A 19,654-nucleotide genomic window follows, 5' to 3' on the forward strand; every position below is an offset into this window, starting at 1 on the left:
ACCGATGATTGTTGCAATGCACAAAAATTGCAGCCACGTACAATTGCTTTGTACGTAAATGTGGTTGCTGATGTGTCTTGATGCACAAGCACACAAACCACACACGTGGGAAAATTCTGGTGGTGACTGTGGTGATGGCGACTGCAGCGGCGGCGAACGTGGTTGTTTCACCAATTCAATTTGTATCCCTGGCTCGCTAGGACCAAATGATTATCTGGGGGACAAATCAGAATTAATACCTGATGCCGCTTGTCCTGCTGCTGATGAGTCACACTTGTCTTTTGTTAATTTGTGTTTTTTGTTGATTTATTTTCTCTTGTGTTTGTTTCTTTTCTTTTTTCAATAAAAGAACTTTTAATTGTTATATGTTGATTTTGTAAATTTTATTTAACTTTTCTTTATATTTGTTTTAAGTTATAATTTTTACAATTTGGGTTTTTTACTTTTTTGGTAATGGCGAACTTGTGCCTGAGAGTGAAAGAATGCGAATGAATAAAATGAATGTCAGTAATGACTGAATAAAATGGCGGAAAAAAAAGGAGGAAGGGCAGCCAACTGCCCGCCACAAAAAACACGACGAAACAATATTTGGTGATGCCAAATATTATTTCGTCGGGGATTTTGTTTAAGGGTACGTTAACACCTGGTTTTGCTACAGAATTACATCCTCCACATTCTAGTCTTTCATTCATTTCATTCATGTTGTGTACCAGCCAGAGCTCCCAGATAGACGACCGACCCATCAACAACGATGCAGCAATAAATATTCCCTAGCAGGACATTTCGACTGGACTTTGTATATTCATTCTATATGGATATTGTGCACCCATTTAGAGAAGTAAGAAATTGTTTTTGAAGGTAGGGAAAGGATTCTACTGCAAAAACGAGTGTTTCATCAGCTCAGCAAAAAGGTATTAACTTGTTGATTTAAAATTTTAACAAAGTCCCAGGTTTTTTGTGTGCAAAGTGCAATCCTTTATTTTTTTTTGTTGGTTTGTTGGTTTTGCTTTGTTCTACTGCCTTGCATTGTGTTATTATGTTGAATGAAGTTTTTGTGTAAATTTATTGTCGTACCTATATTAAAATGTTTTTTAAAAGGACCCTTCTGCTGACTGATGAAATTCTCTCTCTGTATGCAGATAGTATTAAGTTATATGTATTTTTTGTTTATTTTTTTGTCGTCCTCGTTGCAGCGAATGACTTAAATATTTGTTTTAATTTTTATTATTATTTTTTTTTATATATATTTATTGCATTCTTTTGTTTTATATAAAATAGAAAATAACTTTTTTTAAATTTTTGTATTTATGTTTTAAAATGTAAATATCCTTTTAAAAGGTTTTAATAAATATTTATATGTAAAATAAAATGTGCCTACATTTTACTTAATTGTTTTTGTTCTTATTCAATGAAAAATGTTTTAATAGATGATTTCGATGTTCAAAAACGTAAGTATCACATCAATAAACAAAAAAGTGCACATTTATGTAGTTTCGAACAAATTCATGATTTTCTACCATTTTTTTTCTACACAAAATTATAAAAAAACACAACGAAACATAAAATAAAAACAATGATTCTTATTGCAATCGAACTAAAAAAATACTCATTCATCAAAAAGTACTGACTTGTCTTTAATTCCATGTGCTGGGGTGTAGTGTTGCTCGAGATACAATATCGTTTCGTTTTATATGTTGGTAGATATCTAGGCGTTAGGTGATTCAAGTTTGTATGTAATGAAATTTGAACATACTTTTGGGGACCGAAACACGTAATTGGAGTAACAGATTTAAAATAAAAGGTTTAACATTTTTTTTTCAGTTTGTTGATGTTACTAAAACAAATAAATTGCAAAATATTTTTTTGTTTTTAGATTTGATTTTGTTTATAGAAATGCGTCTGATTTATCGTACGGAAATTTAACATGGACTCATTTATGAGATTATTATCACCAAACAAATAAGATACGAGTATTAGAAAATAAAGACTATCAAATAAAAATATTCATTAAAAACAAAGCACGTTTCAATAATTTTTAGAAAAAAAAAAAACACGTTTATAAACCAAAAACTATTTCTTACAAATATGTTGCTGGTTCATACAAAATTTGAAAATTTGAAAAAATTGATAAACGTTCATACATATAATTTTATAATTTGAACTTTTGGGTAAACATCAAAGATTTCATTAATTAAAAATTGACAGACAAAATGTTTAGTTGTTTCTTTTTCAGTCAAATACTTTTGTAGACTAGATACCATCCTATAGGGGCTTGTCGTTTAATATTTTTTTCTCGTAAAATTAGTAACCAATTTTTATAGAATAACTGCAATGTATTTGAAAATAAATATGTATTTAAAATTTATTAAAAATTAAAATGTAATTACCTACTAATTACAAATTAAATGTTCTTTTTCAAGTTTATTCCAAAAATCGACACCAAAAATTTTATTACATTTTTTTTTTATTCAATATACCTACCAAATATTTTGAACACTTAGGAACAGGTCTAAAACTAAAATCGGTCGAAAATTTGATTTTTATAACGATTAAAGGTAGAAATAATACATTTTTTCCATAAATTTGGATTTTGGAGGTATGTATATTAAAAAAAAATACACTTCTTTACTATGTTCAAAAATCAGTCTAAAAGATATTTTTGTACTTTTAAAAACAAATTTGGTGTGTTTTTTTTTAAGTTTTAAATTTATTGAATTTTTATTTATTGAAATTTATTAATCAAATTGACAAAAAAAAAAAACATAAAGCCTGGTAAGAAGATCGAGCTAATTTTTGTCTCCACTTTTTGCTAAATTGTGACATTTATAAAACGTGCAGTTCGAAATGAAACTGTGATTTTTTAACCGGAGCTGCTTAGCTCGGCTTAGTTTTGGAAAGATTTTTTTACGGGAGCTAAAAGTGAGCTCGATCTTTGTACCAAGCCTAAGGTACAAAGATTGAAATCAATAGTAGATAGATAAGGAAAATTCAAGGGGTGATTCTTGTATGTATATACTACAAAAAAAAAAATGTTCTATAAAAACGCTCTATCTACCACTGTTATCACTTTTTGTTAAAACTCTGCTACCTATAATAAGGCGCATTACTCTTTGGTAGCTTTCGGGTGGTCTCGTCACCCACGGGCATCCCTTTCGCCCCCCTTCGCTACGGCACTGTGCCAGACATTGTATAAATCCTATTTTAAATCAAGCTCCAATTTAAGCCATTGTTTAGATTTTTATGAATCAATAAAAACTAAAAAAAACATACTGAACCTAATAACTCTAAAATTGGTCCGCAGTATACATAGTTTTGTTTATTTTCTCAGTTTTTTTCTTTTGTAGTTGCTACCCTTTTTAATCTATTTTTTTTAGTATCGGCGACAAATAATTCAAAAAATCCGAAAAAACAAATAACATAAATTTTTCATTTAACTAAAATGAATTTTTTTTTAAGAAAAAAAGTTTGATCTTTTTTCTATTTTTTTTTTTTTTTTAATTTTTTTAGTCCAAAAGCCATGTATTAAAAAGTTTATCAAAAAAGAGACATTTTGAAAAGAATCATCATTGCTAATTCAATACGTTGTTGTATTCTTGAGTTTTTTTTTTTTTGTTTGGAAACTTCGACTTGATAAATTCGTCCTTAAATTTTGACCAATCAAAGCAGAAATAAACTGTTTTATGGATCATTGTATTAATGTGTAGAAATATTGCTGGTAGGTGTAATAACCTACCTTTTTGAAAAACTCGAGTTATCTTTTATAAAAAAAAAAAAAAACTATAAAAAAATACTAGTCAAAATGCCTTAAAATTAAAATACTATTTTAATAATACCATTTTCTCTACTCCATCAAAAATTATTTTTTTTTAAGTCCGTATCATTAATTGCATAATTTTTCACAATATCGTGGCTATCACCCACAAGCAGTTAATTTTATTAATTTCTCCATCTTCATACCCAATTAATCGATATACCTAATCGAGCATTTACCCTACTAAGCTTATAAAGCCACAAACCTATTTAAGCAAATAAACTGTTACTTCATCAGTTTCCTTTTAAATACAAATAATGTACAAACCCCAAACATATAAACTCTCAAAATATTATGTGATAAACAACAAACAAAAAGAAAAAAACCGTAAATAAATTATACCAATCTTGTTTATAAAGTTTAACTTCACGGGCAACTTTCACTATAACACCTAAATTTGTACCTATCAACCACACATGGAATGGCTCTGTGCCATCGCAATTTTTCCACCTCAATGAAAACGTTAACTTGGCCAAGACCCATGAGTGACTAAGCACATAATGACTTTAACTAACAACCTACCTTTACATTTTTTGTAAAATGCTGGCTTAGATGATACACAAAGTTGTTAACAAGTCCCGGAACTGGTCAAAACATCCAAGCTGATTTTTGTGTTTACAACCCACAATTTTTGCTTAGCAGAAAATCCCTTCCTCTTTGGCAAAGAAAAATAAAAAAAGATAAAAAATTATATCTTGAAGTTCAGAGTCGGTCTTCGTTTGGCGAAGAAATGTGCATAAAACGTTGGACTGTTCATTTGGTAACTTCATCTTAAATTCAACGCACGTATCGCGCGTTCAACAAGCTTGAAACTACTTTGACGTGTGCGGTGTTTTTTTGTGTGCTTCATGACATTCAACCTTAAGTAGTGACATCTTTTTTTTTTTTTTTTGAAGATATACAAAAAAGAACTTGTGGATATTTTTTTTATAATTAAGTGAACCCACTCCTCGACTTGAATTTTTGATCCTTGAAGAACTAAATTGTCCCGGGGAATTAATTCATAGACTCTTCGTCTTCGAAGACCAAGGTGAAGTCTAACGGTGGCAGTAGCATAATTAACAAAAGTGACGTGCAAATCGTAGTGAAATATTCCCATTTTTTATCATCCTTAAGGACCTCGAAGGAGAATTTTCTCTAATAATACCACAGAGTCGAGAGTTCGAGTGGAACTTCGACGCAGAGTGCGGGAAAATAGCTTCATGTGTTTGTGTGCGAAAAAAGCTATTGTATCTTGAATTGCAAGTGCTTCGCAGATGTTTCATGATATTTTTATAGCAAACGAAAAAAAATAAAAACTCATCTCGTTGTCGTCATCGTGTCGTGTCGTTTGGAAAATATTATTATTATTATGAGAGCTGAAAACTCAATTTGATTTCACGTGAGAATAACACAAAAGTGAACGCTTTTCATCAGCAAAGACGACTTTTCTTCCACCTTCATCGTCCTTCTTCTTCCCATTTTGAAAACTGCGAAACGTTCACGTTAAGAAGTTATGTTACCAAGCATCAACTATAGAACTGAAATACGACGAATACAAATAATACGAATAAGAAGTGGAAGTGATTTTGTTGGGGCATCATCAAATTAAGTTTTGAACATTGCGAGAATATGCTCCCTAAAAGTATGCATCATTGCGCATTCTTAATTATAACATTTTCATTCTCGTACATTTTGTGCATACAAAATGGTAAAACTGTTTCATCGTCATCAACATCATCATCTTTAGTTGTTGACAAACTCAAGAGGTGAGTGAGAGTTGGAAGAAAGAATGATTAAGTTTTTGAAAAGAAAAAAACTAAACAGATTGTGTGCAAAGGTTTATTAAAAAAATGTGATGAAGAAAAATTATGAATATACTTTAGGAGAAGATTATAATGTCAACTGTATTTATATCCTTTCGTGGACAGCTTGTAACTTAGAGAGGAGTTTTAAGGGGATATACGCGAAGTTCTTAAATGTCAGTTTTTATAAGATGAATGAGAAGGTGCAAAGCATCAGCATTTCAAAAATTTGAGTAATAAGTTTTTGTCTTAGTAGGTATCATTATTAAAATGTAAGTAAGTCTAGGTGCTATAGAGACTCTTTAGACACAGTAGACATTAAAGTTATCATAAAGGATCTTCACCAAGAAAAAAAAAAAACTAGATTTAAAAGCACTAAGCACATTCGCATTGGTTTTCATTCAAACATGTAGATTTTCAAGAGGCATTCACGAGGACGTGAATGTTTTCAAGAGCTAATGTAATCATTATAATCTTAGGCATCCTATTGAAGCAGATCATTTTAAAAACATTTATAAAGTTCATTAAAAACATTTATAAGGTTCAAAAAAAATTCGCAACCAGATTATTTCTTTATATTTCCTTGAATATTCAAAAATTATTTATTTTGTTAAAAATTTAGAAAACTACACGCTTTAATACTTCATAAAATTATATAATGGTTATAGGAAAATAAAAGACCTGATCAGCAAACTTGATTATTTTTAAAAAATTCATAACTATATTAATATGATCCTGAACTTTGCAGACAATTTGTCTGCTGAGGTTTGGACAGCCACCAAAGTCGCAAAACTGGTCTGATTTTGAAAAATTAAACGGCATTCGCTTCGTTAAATAAAAATCTAGGGGCGATATTTTTTAGTTTTTTTTTATTTGTCTTAACAAAAAAGTTATGGCCAAAAAACGCAAAACCCACCAAAAAATTAATTTCAAAATTTTTGGACTTTCGTCACCACTGTAATAATGGACCCATTTTCATAAAATAAACGCCATTCGCTTCGTTAAATAAAAATCTAGGGGCGATATTTTTTAGTTTTTTTTATTTGTCTTAACAAAAAAGTTATGGCCAAAAAAACGCAAAACCCACCAAAAAATTAATTTCAAAATTTTTGGACTTTCGTCACCACTGTAATAATGGACCCATTTTCATAAAATAAACGCCATTCGCTTCGTTAAATAAAAATCTAGGGGCGATATTTTTTAGTTTTTTTTTATTTGTCTTAACAAAAAAGTTATGGCCAAAAAAACGCAAAACCCACCAAAAAATTAATTTAAAAATTTTTGGACTTTCGTCACCACTGTAATAATGGACACATTTCTAAAAACTAAACGCCATTCGCTTCGTTAAATAAAAATCTAGGGGCGATATTTTTTAGTTTTTTTTTATTTGTCTTAACAAAAAAGTTATGGCCAAAAAACGAAAAAAACAAAAAATTGAAAATGAAAATGAAGATAAAAATATAAGCAATCCTAATATTTATAGATCCCTAATATTTTCTAAATATTTAATGGAAAATCTGATTCCCTATATTCCTTTATGGACACTTGTGTTAGGAAATCTAGAAAACCACAAAACAAATAGTTCTGTTGAAAACTATTTTAAAATTATAAAAATGGAAAACGAAAAAAGTTTGAAAGTTGGTCGTTTTATCCATATAAATTATGAAGGAATAGATCCTCCTTCAAACAGCTTAATCTTCCCAAACCCAAAGTTAACTTAAAAAAAAAAACAAGAGGAAATTAAATGAACCTGATAACATAGACTCCGAAGAAAGTTGGAATCGTGATAAGGTCAAGCACCAAAGAGTGCCATATGCTAAAAAAGAAAAAATTGGAAAACTAGTTGAAGTAAACGAAAAAACAATTAATCTCAGTTTCAATGAAAACGAAACCATAAGTAATAATAACTATTACAACACACAAAACCCACCACGACAGTATTTTATTGGATATACAATTAATGTAAATGACAGCTCAAATATGATTTTTTTATATATATATACCCCGTATATTTAGGTACTCATTCATTACTGGTTAGCCACCTTGAGCACAAATCACAGTTGTAAATAAAGTAATCATCTTCTATTTGATGTTTTGTTTTATTGAGGTGGTTCAAACAGTTTAAATGGGTCCATTTTTTGCAGGTAATGCAGTGAACCCAATCTGTTTTCCTGCCGACTTCTGCTTGACCGCAAACTAAACATCTTAAATGGATGTTGAGGGATTTTTTGATGCAATCTACTTGCAGTTTTTTTCGAAAGTTATCTGCATCAAAATTGGATATGATAGCTTGATTGCCCTTTAGTATTTCTTGGATGAAATACAAATTTTTAAATTCATTTTTTGGTGGGTTTTGCGTTTTTTGGCCATAACTTTTTTGTTAAGACAAATAAAAAAAAACTAAAAAATATCGCCCCTAGATTTTTATTTAACGAAGCGAATGGCGTTTAGTTTTTAGAAATGTGTCCATTATTACAGTGGTGACGAAAGTCCAAAAATTTTTAAATTAATTTTTTGGTTGGTTTTGCGTTTTTTGGCCATAACTTTTTTGTTAAGACAAATAAAAAAAAACTAAAAAATATCGCCCCTAGATTTTTATTTAACGAAGCGAATGGCGTTTATTTTATAAAAATGTGTCCATTATTACAGTGGTGACGAAAGTCCAAAAATTTTTAAATTAATTTTTTGGTGGGTTTTGCGTTTTTTGGCCATAACTTTTTTGTTAAGACAAATAAAAAAAAACTAAAAAATATCACCCCTAGATTTTTATTTAACGAAGCGAATGGCGTTTAGTTTTTAGAAATGTGTCCATTATTACAGTGGTGACGAAAGTCCAAAAATTTTTAAATTAATTTTTTGGTGGGTTTTGCGTTTTTTGGCCATAACTTTTTTGTTAAGATAAATAAAAAAAAACTAAAAAATATCGCCCCTAGATTTTTATTTAACGAAGCGAATGGCGTTTAGTTTTTAGAAATGTGTCCATTATTACAGTGGTGACGAAAGTCCAAAAATTTTTAAATTAATTTTTTGGTGGGTTTTGCGTTTTTTGGCCATAACTTTTTTGTTAAGACAAATAAAAAAAAACTAAAAAATATCGCCCCTAGATTTTTATTTAACGAAGCGAATGGCGTTTATTTTATAAAAATGTGTCCATTATTACAGTGGTGACGAAAGTCCAAAAATTTTTAAATTAATTTTTTGGTGGGTTTTGCGTTTTTTGGCCATAACTTTTTTGTTAAGACAAATAAAAAAAAACTAAAAAATATCACCCCTAGATTTTTATTTAACGAAGCGAATGGCGTTTAGTTTTTAGAAATGTGTCCATTATTACAGTGGTGACGAAAGTCCAAAAATTTTTAAATTAATTTTTTGGTGGGTTTTGCGTTTTTTGGCCATAACTTTTTTGTTAAGACAAATAAAAAAAAACTAAAAAATATCGCCCCTAGATTTTTATTTAACGAAGCGAATGGCGTTTATTTTATAAAAATGTGTCCATTATTACAGTGGTGACGAAAGTCCAAAAATTTTTAAATTAATTTTTTGGTGGGTTTTGCGTTTTTTGGCCATAACTTTTTTGTTAAGACAAATAAAAAAAAAACTAAAAAATATCACCCCTAGATTTTTATTTAACGAAGCGAATGGCGTTTATTTTATAAAAATGTGTCCATTATTACAGTGGTGACGAAAGTCCAAAAATTTTTAAATTAATTTTTTGGTGGGTTTTGCGTTTTTTGGCCATAACTTTTTTGTTAAGACAAATAAAAAAAAAACTAAAAAATATCACCCCTAGATTTTTATTTAACGAAGCGAATGGCGTTTAGTTTTTAGAAATGTGTCCATTATTACAGTGGTGACGAAAGTCCAAAAATTTTTAAATTAATTTTTTGGTGGGTTTTGCGTTTTTTGGCCATAACTTTTTTGTTAAGACAAATAAAAAAAAACTAAAAAATATCGCCCCTAGATTTTTATTTAACGAAGCGAATGGCGTTTATTTTATAAAAATGTGTCCATTATTACAGTGGTGACGAAAGTCCAAAAATTTTTAAATTAATTTTTTGGTGGGTTTTGCGTTTTTTGGCCATAACTTTTTTGTTAAGACAAATAAAAAAAAAACTAAAAAATATCGCCCCTAGATTTTTATTTAACGAAACGAATGCCGTTTAATTTTTCAAAATCAGACCAGTTTTGCGACTTTGGTGGCTGTCCAAACCTCAGCAGACAAATTGTCTGCAAAGTTCAGGATCATATATTAATATGATTTTTAAATACATTTTGAATTATTTTTATTGATAAACAATACAAAAAAAAAAAAAAAAACAATTTTTAATTTATTTTTTTAAATAGACTTTTTTTTGCTAGTTTAAGTAGTTGTTAACACGACTTTTAATTTTTTACTTGAAAATAAAATAAAGTTAGACATCAATAAAATTTAATTGAAATGAAGATAATAATAAGATAATGTTATCCTAAAAACGGATTATTTTCAGTGTAGTAACTCAAATTTTTAATAAAAAATTATAGAACAGAGTTTTACAGAGTTTTTTTTTACATTCATCTCTGATGCTAGCGTTGAAGAAGCATTTATTGAATGGAATTATTTGTTTCTCCCAGATATTAACCTATAAATTAGTATAGATTTTTTTGAACTATGACAAATGACCCTTTTTTATTTTATCAAAAATAACTCTACCTTGCTAAAATCTAATTATCTTTAAAAATGGATGTAATGGTTTTTTTTTTTTATTCACGTATTCTATCAGAGGTACAATCATTTCTTTTAGGATAAAATTTCTTTTTTTAACAATCTCGTTACTGACTGAATTGGTTTTGACGGCTTTTAAATCTGGTTATGATAACTATGGCCAGAAGCTTAAAAATTATAAAATTTACAAATTATTAAATGAATGAGTACCCGCATGTATTGTATACGTTTCTTTTGGTTCTAGTACCCGCATAAATAACAGCGTTACTCGTTACAGGGAAAAGGTATTCCGGATTTTTTAAAAATGTTTGTCAAGAAAATGTTTTAAAATGAAAACAGATTATTTTAAAAAAGTTTTAAATTTTTTACTGTAAATTAATGAAAAAAAAAAAATAATTTTTTTTTGATTTATTTGAAAATTTTGTTTTAGATGTTGATTAACAATAGCTTCAAAACGGCAACTTTGTTCAAATTTTTCTTTTCAAAAATTAAAGACTAAAGATTTTCTTTTCCAAAAATGCATATAAAAAAAGTAAAATTACATAAAGTTTTTGTAGCTCAAGATGTCTTTTCTTTGAAAACCGAATTTTATTTTTTTTTTTCATATAAACATTTAATTTGTTAATTGCAAATTGAACTCTTCAAGCAAGTTCGTGTGACCAAGTATAGTGTATTTAAGTGAATTGGAAAATTATTAATTTTTTCAAAAAATAAAATAAAAGAAAAGCAAAAATTCAATCGAAAAATTTGTTATTGTTACCGTCAAAACTTGCTTGAAATAGAGTCATTTGGGGTAAGATTGCGCAGTGGGTAAGAGCACGCACTGCTTATTTCTCGAGTTGTGTAAAAAAAAAAATTAAAACGAAAAATGAGGAAATTAGCGTTTAGTAAGACGTTAATAAGTGACGATCTTCGCGAGTGTATGACCAGCTCCATTTTATTTTAAAAGAGGGTTGAAAAAAGCCGAGTAAAAAAAAAAAAAAAAAGTTGTGCTTAAAAATTGTGTTGCGTCGGCGTGGCAGCATTAGATACCGAGATTAGCACATGTTTTTGAATAGTGCATATTTATTTAATTGATTCTAGTTAAAAATTTGTTAGACTTTGTTTTATTTTATTATAAATTTGATAAAAAGAAAAAAAAGTACCTTTGTGGGTAAAATCGCGCAGTCATTTTGTGGGTAAGAGCGCGCACTTCTCCCCATATTAAACTTTTCTTTTTTTGATTTTATTTACAGTACAGAGAATTTTTGAACTTGAATCTTGAGAAACGAAGGCTTTCATTCATGAATTCCAATAAAAAAGGCTCTGATTTAATTAGAAACATTTTTTATTTGTTTTGTTTTATAAATAAAGTTTAAGTTTTTGTATTTGAACTTTATTTTTTCTTTAATATTTTCATTCATTTTAGTGAAAACTTAAAACTTATGAAAGAAAGTTTTATTTAACTTAATATTACATTAAGTTTTTAATAATTAGTAGAGTGCGCACTTTGACTTCATATGGTTTTTGTTTTGAATCATATGAAATATTTAAACTAAAAAATTTACTTTTTGTGTTTTCTTGTTCCCAAAATATAGGTTTATCAAGTGTAAAAAACTTTATGCTGATATCTCTTACAGAATCTTCACAATTTTGACTTAAAGTGAATAGTGCGCGCACTGACCCCAACCGACTCTATATAAAAACATACATTTTCACAAAAATTTATCAAAATCCAACTATTTCTGTAATAGCTAAAAAAAAATTTTACTGACATTTTTGAGTTTATGGTTAGAAAACATCCAAATAAAATTTCTTAGCCTTTTAATTTTATCTACAACTAAAACGCATAATTTTTCGATAATAGGGGAAATTTAGCTTTAGAAATTGACAAAAGTCCAGTTTTTACCCCGCCCTCTTTTTTCCTTATTTATACGATTAATTCTAAATTTCTCATCATTACATTATCTGCTAAATTTTTTTTTTCTTCCTTTTCAAAAATTATTTGCAATGGTGTACTAACAAAAATAGGATATAAGAGGTAGTTATAATTTGTATTAATTTTAGTTTTGGTAACAAAAAATTGTTTAAGACTTTAAAATAGATTTCAAGTGAAACTATGTCTATGTTTTTTGGAGTGTTGTTAAATTTCTCACAGCAAACACAAGCAATTATGAAAAAAATATAAAAAAAGATTTTTACTTAAAAAGGCAGTTTATATTGCATACCCATTTTTGTAAGTGTGAGTTATGGCTTCACCTCGAAAGGCCGGGGAAAAATTCAAAAAAATTGTCAAACAAACGAAATACTTTTTCAAATTTTCTTTTTTTCTTATTCAAAAAGATCTAATTTTACGGATTTTTCAACGGTCTTTTCAGTGAAAACAAAAAACGTACTGTTTTCATACTCTTCTTTCATTTTTTTTTTCCATTTCCCCCCAAACACATCTTATATGTATTGTTGTTTTCTTATTTCAGAAGACATTTCGATTCGCCGTCATCTCGTCAATCTTTCTTCCAACAAAACGAATTCGACAATTCAGATAATTTCCAACCATCAAATGTTCCGACAGGTTTTCGATTTCCTGACAAACATCAACAATACAATTCAAACAGTCCAAATGAACTCCTGCCATCATCATCATCATCATCATCATTTGGATACCAAAATACTTATCTAAACAATAATCAACGAGAAGTGGCAAATACTAATCAAGGAGGACTAAATCCATACAATTTAGCCTTAAACACGGGAGAACAACATTCAACCAATAACGCTAATAATCTTAATAATTATCCATATCAGCAACAGCAAAATTCCAATGCAATTGCCAGCTTTACTCAACATCATCGAGACTCATCGTCAAATGTCCCAAATGCAAATGATTTCTATCTTTCTCATCAACAACATTTGAATAACAAGAATCCTTATTATCCCATTCCACAACCATCACAAGGATATCAGGATGATGGCTATCAGCTAATTCAACGAAGGCCCACTTATGCACAGGCCTTTGGTAATTATTTGTTTAACGGCGGACAACCCAATTACAACCGACCAAGACCAACTCCTCCAGCTCCACCTCCTTTGCAAGAATCATCTTATAGTCCTTATCAAGACGGAGGACGTTATCCTTATGACGATCTAACATCACCGTCTGGACCGTACTCATCCCATCAGTATGCGAATCAATTTGGTAATTTCGGCAATGGCGGCGGTAGTGGTTTCGGACTACCATCATCGACGGCAACAACAACAAGTCCAACTAATCCCTTGGGAAGCTTATTAAACAGCATTGGTGGACCGTTTGCTGGCGGAAATCCTCTTAGTATGCAAATCATTCGAGGATTGGAGAATATTGCACGCAATGACGATTTGCAATGTGTACCCAAGGTCCTCTGTCAAATGCTTGGCTCTCCATCCCGACGAGTTTTGTTGCCCAGCTTCATTACATCGCCGGTATTAACAAGGTAAACAAACTGCATGAGTGTGCAAATATTTATATGGGAAAGCCTCGTAAGGATATAGAATTTATTATAATTAAAGAAAGTTGGGTTAAGTTTTTGACGTTATAACGTCCTAAAAATCGATGAGCGATGCCATTTTCTCCCGTTCCGCCTGAAATTTTTAGCAATGTGGTATAAATTGCAACTCAAAATTAAAAATAAACTATTAAATATACAAAAATCTACTATAACTTATTTGAAAGGTTATAAACTAAAAGTTAATGCTAATAAAGGATTTTTGAAAATTCAATCATTAAATAGGGTAAATGGGGTAAAAAGAGATGATATAAAAATTATTGTTTTAACGTTAGACTGTACATTAATCTTTTGTTAGGAAGAGTATTGAAAAAATTCTAAAAAAAATTGAAACCAAGTTATGATCGATTTTCAAAAACCAATAAGAACTTCGATAAAATGGTTATTAAGAGTAGGGATGATTTTTTTTTTTTTAATTTTAAAGATGCCATTTAAAATTAAAAAAAAAAAAAAAAGATAAGCCTTTAATACGAATTATTTTTCAAGGCCCTGAATTTCGAAAAATGATTTTTTGAAAAACACGAACATATGTAGATATTAGGGGCACTTTTTTATTTTTATGAATTTTTCCAAGCATTAAAAAAATCTCAAACTCACTTACAGTACTAATAGGTATCATTGATGCAGATACATGTACATTGTGCAAAAAATTGCACAATAAATAATAAATAAGGGGAAAAACAAATTTTTTTCCACAATTTGGCGACTCTCCAGAAGGGCTTTTGGAATTAATTTTTTTGGACCAACAATAACGGTACTTGAAATATTTCAAAAAAGGCTCCAACGATGTTAAAAAAATTCAAATGTAAGTTTTAAAACAAGGGCTATCTTTTAATGATTTTTTTTTTTTTGAAAATCATTATTAACGGTACCTGCCATACAACCGTTTATTTAATCAGATTTTCTCCGAAACTACTTATTCATTTTCAATGAAACTTTTAGTAAAAAAGCATTCATACAGTTTTAATACCTATAAGCCAAAAATAAAATTTTGAAAGAAATTTTGGATTTTCCAAAAATATTAAAAAAAATTTTTTTTTGAAAAATCAAATTTTAGAGAACCGGAAATTGAATTTTTTTGAAATTTTGGTTTTAGATGTTGATTCATGATTAAAACAAAATGGCATACCAATTTTATTTTAAAACTTTTTTTTTCAAAAAATTAGTTATAAAAAAAATAGTTTCTTAAAAAATGGCTCTGACGATTTTGAAATTTTTTTTCTAAAAATCCATCTTAATAAAACAAATGAAATTCCATACTTGCTTTGGAGGGAAATTTGATTTTAAAAGTTTTTTTTATTCCTTTGAAAAAAAGATTTTTTGTGTTTTTTAATTTTCTTGTTTACGTACAATTATTAGGTACATTTACTAAATTTCTACATAAAAATTCCTAAAAATTCTAGCATCTTGAACCCTAAGAGCAAGTTTGTGCGACCCTGTCATGCATTTTATTTATTTTGCGAGATAGATAAATAAAATTTATACAAATTTATTCCAACTTTTTCGTACACAGAATTCGGAGATAGCGGTAAAAGGATAATCTTTTTTTTGACACGTAGATATTAACTTTTTATCTAGGTATAGCACATAGAAATTTGATTTAACTTTATTTCTGATAATATTACCTTTTATTTAATATATGACACATAACGGTACATGCACTACAAACTACACAATCTAAAATTGAAAAACTTCAAAATTAATACAAAACACCTGTGGGAGATTGTTTGGCGACACCATCCACCAGTGAAAAAAGTACACCAATGTCAGTTTTAATTTTGGCATGGTTGTATTTAAGAAATTATAATTTCTTTTGTCGGTGTCGTACAGATATATTTGAGGCATAATTTTAAAGGTGAAATGATTAGCTTTCCAATGATACAAAATTCATTATAAAAAATGGACCAAATCGAGATGGAAGAAAAAAAAGTTTTTTTTTTTGATGAAAATTGATTCCAGCTAACATTTTATGCATTTGAGATAACAATCGGACAGAAGTGGGTCCCGAAAGTCCGTCTATCTGTCAGTCTTTCTGTCTGTATGTATAAGGAGCTACAGCCTAAAACGTATGGACCTTCAAACTTGGTGTGTAGCACTTTTTCGAAACTCTGCAGAGGGGTTTTTGGAATTAGATAATGTTTTTAGACCAAAAATAACGGTACCTGTCATATACTAATTTCGGAAGAGTTCAAGTTTTCTTATGTTACCAAATTTCTATATAAAAAGTCTTAAAAATTTTAGCAAATTGAACTCTAAGATCAAGTTGCGACCTAGTCTTGCATTTTATTTCTAGCTTTCGTACAAACATGATTGAGGTGAATATTAAAAGATAAAATAATAAGCTTTCAGATGATATAAAATTTAGTATAGGTTGTCATGTTAAAATATTGACAGTATGATGTGTAAAGAAAATAAATTTGTTAGCTTTTTTTTATGAAAAATGTGTGATTTTAAGAAATCCTTTTTATAATTTTTACAAAATAATAGACTTAAGTTATGGTTAATAATTCTTTAGAAGATTAATAAGGATTTTTGATGGTATAATTTTGTTTTGTTTTTTGTATAGTTACTTTTGCATATACAAATTTTTAAATAATTAAAAAATGCTTGTTTTTAATTTAATTGATTTTAATAATTTTTTTTTTTTGGCTTATTTTATATTATATTTAGCTTCAAAAATTATAAATTATTACGTTATCATGTAAAATTACTGTCAGTAAACCAATTTTTTTTTTTTTTGCTAATAAATATTTCCCTCCAGGTTTGTGGCATCATTACCTGCTCTATCACCAGCACTTATCTACGGAAGAGCAGCGCTACTCGGTCTCAGTGGTGGAGAGTACAGTTGTGCTCGAACTTACAACAAATGTCCACAAAATGAGGTAATCTAACATTTCTTCGTGCATTTGTACGAACTTAATTTAAAATTCCATTCAAATTTCTTCCAATTTTTGACATCTCTCCTTCCACAGGATGACATTTTATTTTATCTCAACAATCATCGCGGAGGTTTCTTTAAGTTTTTCAGCGAACCTGATACCAGTCAGGATAATATTGAGCATCAATACACAACTCAGCCACCATTTTACCAACAACAATCGGCAGAACCATCAATTTTTAATTTCCTGACAGGACTTGGTCCCACATCCTCCACATCCACATCCACCTCAACCAACAGCAACACTAATCAAGGAAACGTGAATTCTTTTATGAGTGAAGCCGTAACGAATGGAATTGGTAGTCTTTTCGGAAACATCCTTTCAGGTTTCTTGAATGGACAAGGACAAGCAACAAGACGTAAGGATGACGTAGTTGACATTGATGTGGACGATGATGATAAAAACTCAGAAAAATATTCTGATTTAATTGAATCAAATTCCACAACAAAATCGAATCCTTCTGATGAACAAGTAGAAGGGAGGATACTTAACAATAAAAGCAATATCCTTGCTGCCTATGCTGACGAACCTTCTTCTTCTTCACAAAACGATAATCCAATAAGTTTTCCCCCAGAAAATAGCAATGACAATTACGAAACTCAACAATTCCAATCGGAATTTCGATTCCCTAATACTCCTCCTTCTAGGGATTCGGTTGAGGAAGAAAATTCATCAGATTCTCGTAGGGGCAAGAGGGTGAATTTTATTGATGATGATTCTCATCGTCCTTATTCGTATGCCAACGATGCCGATGGTGGAACGAAAATGATTTTTCCTGATCGAACTGGTACTGGAAATTTACGATTTGACAATGATGAATATTTTCGGGTTGGGAAAATCCTTAATCGTCGTCGTCCTTCTGATTATAATCGTGGTTTTAGGGAACAAGATGAATATAGAAAAACGACGACAACTACAAAAAGGCCTACAAATTATTATTCATCAAGTCAGAATTCAGGAAGTTATAACCGATATTCATCGAGTAACTATTACAGGCAAGATTATAATCAGAATCAACAAAACCAAGATGATAAAGAAGATACTTCGGGGAATGTTTATGTGACAAATGGACAAGGAGTTATTGAGTACTATATTAATGCGAGTGGGAAGAAAATTTATGTTTAAAAGAAAAGAATTTTTTTAATTTCTTATTTTAAAATTTAAAAACGAATTTGTATAAGAAAATAGACAAAACTAATCTAGTCGTTAATTTGTAAATATTTATAGAACAGTTTTTAATATAAAATAAAAAATGGTTGGAGCGAAAAAATTTTCTATAAAAATATTTCTGTTATAAGAGCTTGCAGAAAATCTTTAATTTTCTTAAGTATGTGTTTCGATAAAATTTAAAACTATAAAAAAAAAGAAGTTTTCGACAAATTTTTATCAAAACGTTCAACAAAATTTTCCAAAAACATGTATGTATATTAGGATTTTAAAAACCCTTTTTGCACCTTTTAGTCACAATTTTGGATTTAAATTTTAATTAGGTAAATATCTTGGTTTGTATTCCTCTTAGAAAAAAATTCTTTAAAACGAATAAACAATGTTACTTTAAAAACTCATAAAATTTGTATCATAAGAAAATATTGAGAACTTTTTTAGTGACAAAAATGTAAAAAATTAAATTCTACATTTATTGTTCGCAGGTCAATAGAAAGCCAGAAGAAATAATAAATCCTAAAATCCAAGATGGCGGCCAAAAGTGAATTTCAAAAGTGCAGATCTTTGATCTTTGTCCAATTCTCTATCGAGTAAGAAAATAAAATTGAGGGCAGACTAAGAACTTTGGGAAAGTTTATATGTAAATGCAATGGACTAACATACGAATTTCGATTTATTTTGGTTATTCCCTCCCCCACTCCCCCTATATTTGGTAGGACCCCTTAATATTATAAGCATAATAGTCTTTTGTTTGATGTAATTTAGGTAAAGAATGATTGTTTTTTTTGCAATTCGCACATTCTTTTTTCAAATAACCGTATTTTTATTAAAAAATTGTTATAATGAAGACATAAATAAGCAATTTAGGCTCAAACGACTAGAACGACTTAATAACGCTTAGTTTTAAAAAAATGAAATGCACGGCTGGGTCGCTCGTACTTGCTCTTATAGAAAAGTTTACGGCCACGTCCTGAGCTTTTTAATTAAAAATTCATTAAAGAATATTTTTATTTAAAAATAAAAATATTCTTTAAAAAAAAATGTATACAAAATTCAAAAGAAAATATTAAATGAGAAATTTGAAATAATTTCATTGCTCCGTTTTTAAAATTTTGACTTAAAAATAAAAACTGGATCTTTTTTAAATCCAAAAATATTTTTTTTTTACTTTCTCTATTTTGACTTTAAAAAAAAATTATTTGAAATTGGTTAAGTTGCTTATGAAGAATCAAGAAAAAGGTTCTATGACAGTGACAGGTTCAAAAAATTATTTCTTTATTGAAAAAGTAGGGTCTTTTTTTGTTTTGTAAACTCATTTTTTTTAAATAGAACCAATGAACTTGTTTGAAAAGTTGTTTTCATGTGCCAATTAATATTTCCTTTTGGCATACCACATTTTTTTAATTGAAAAAAATTGAAATATTTTAAATTTTTTTTTCCAAAAATGTTTTATTAGGTACCTAAGGTATACAAGAAATCAGATGGAATAGGTACATCGTTTTAAAAAAAGTCTTTTTGTATTTTTAAAAAAAGGTTAATATTACATTTCTTAGTTTTAAATTTCTTATAGCTACATAAAATTAAATTAAAAATACTTTTTATGAAGCTTTTACCTAAGAGCAAGTAAATGGTTTAATTTTTTTTTGTTTTTGTTTAACTTTCAAATTAATTTTTTTTTTTAATTTTAATTACCTATTGTTTAACATTGCAACAAAAACATGTTTGTTTATTTT

The 19,654-nt window shown here is 28.8% G+C and overlaps 1 protein-coding gene across 1 annotated transcript; it reads left to right on the plus strand.

Moving 5' to 3' along the window:
- Nucleotides 1-5,250: 5,250 nt before the first annotated feature.
- On the plus strand, nt 5,251-18,015 carry LOC129919933 (uncharacterized). The gene is made up of 4 exons (XM_056001044.1): nt 5,251-5,559; nt 12,754-13,746; nt 16,580-16,700; nt 16,791-18,015. The coding sequence occupies exons 1-4, from the start codon at nt 5,423-5,425 to the stop codon at nt 17,880-17,882; spliced, it is 2,343 nt and encodes a 780-aa protein (XP_055857019.1). The 5' UTR covers nt 5,251-5,422; the 3' UTR covers nt 17,883-18,015.
- Nucleotides 18,016-19,654: the final 1,639 nt, after the last annotated feature.

This window comes from Episyrphus balteatus, chromosome 4 (assembly GCF_945859705.1).
Source record: "Episyrphus balteatus chromosome 4, idEpiBalt1.1, whole genome shotgun sequence".
Classification (NCBI taxonomy): domain Eukaryota; kingdom Metazoa; phylum Arthropoda; class Insecta; order Diptera; family Syrphidae; genus Episyrphus; species Episyrphus balteatus.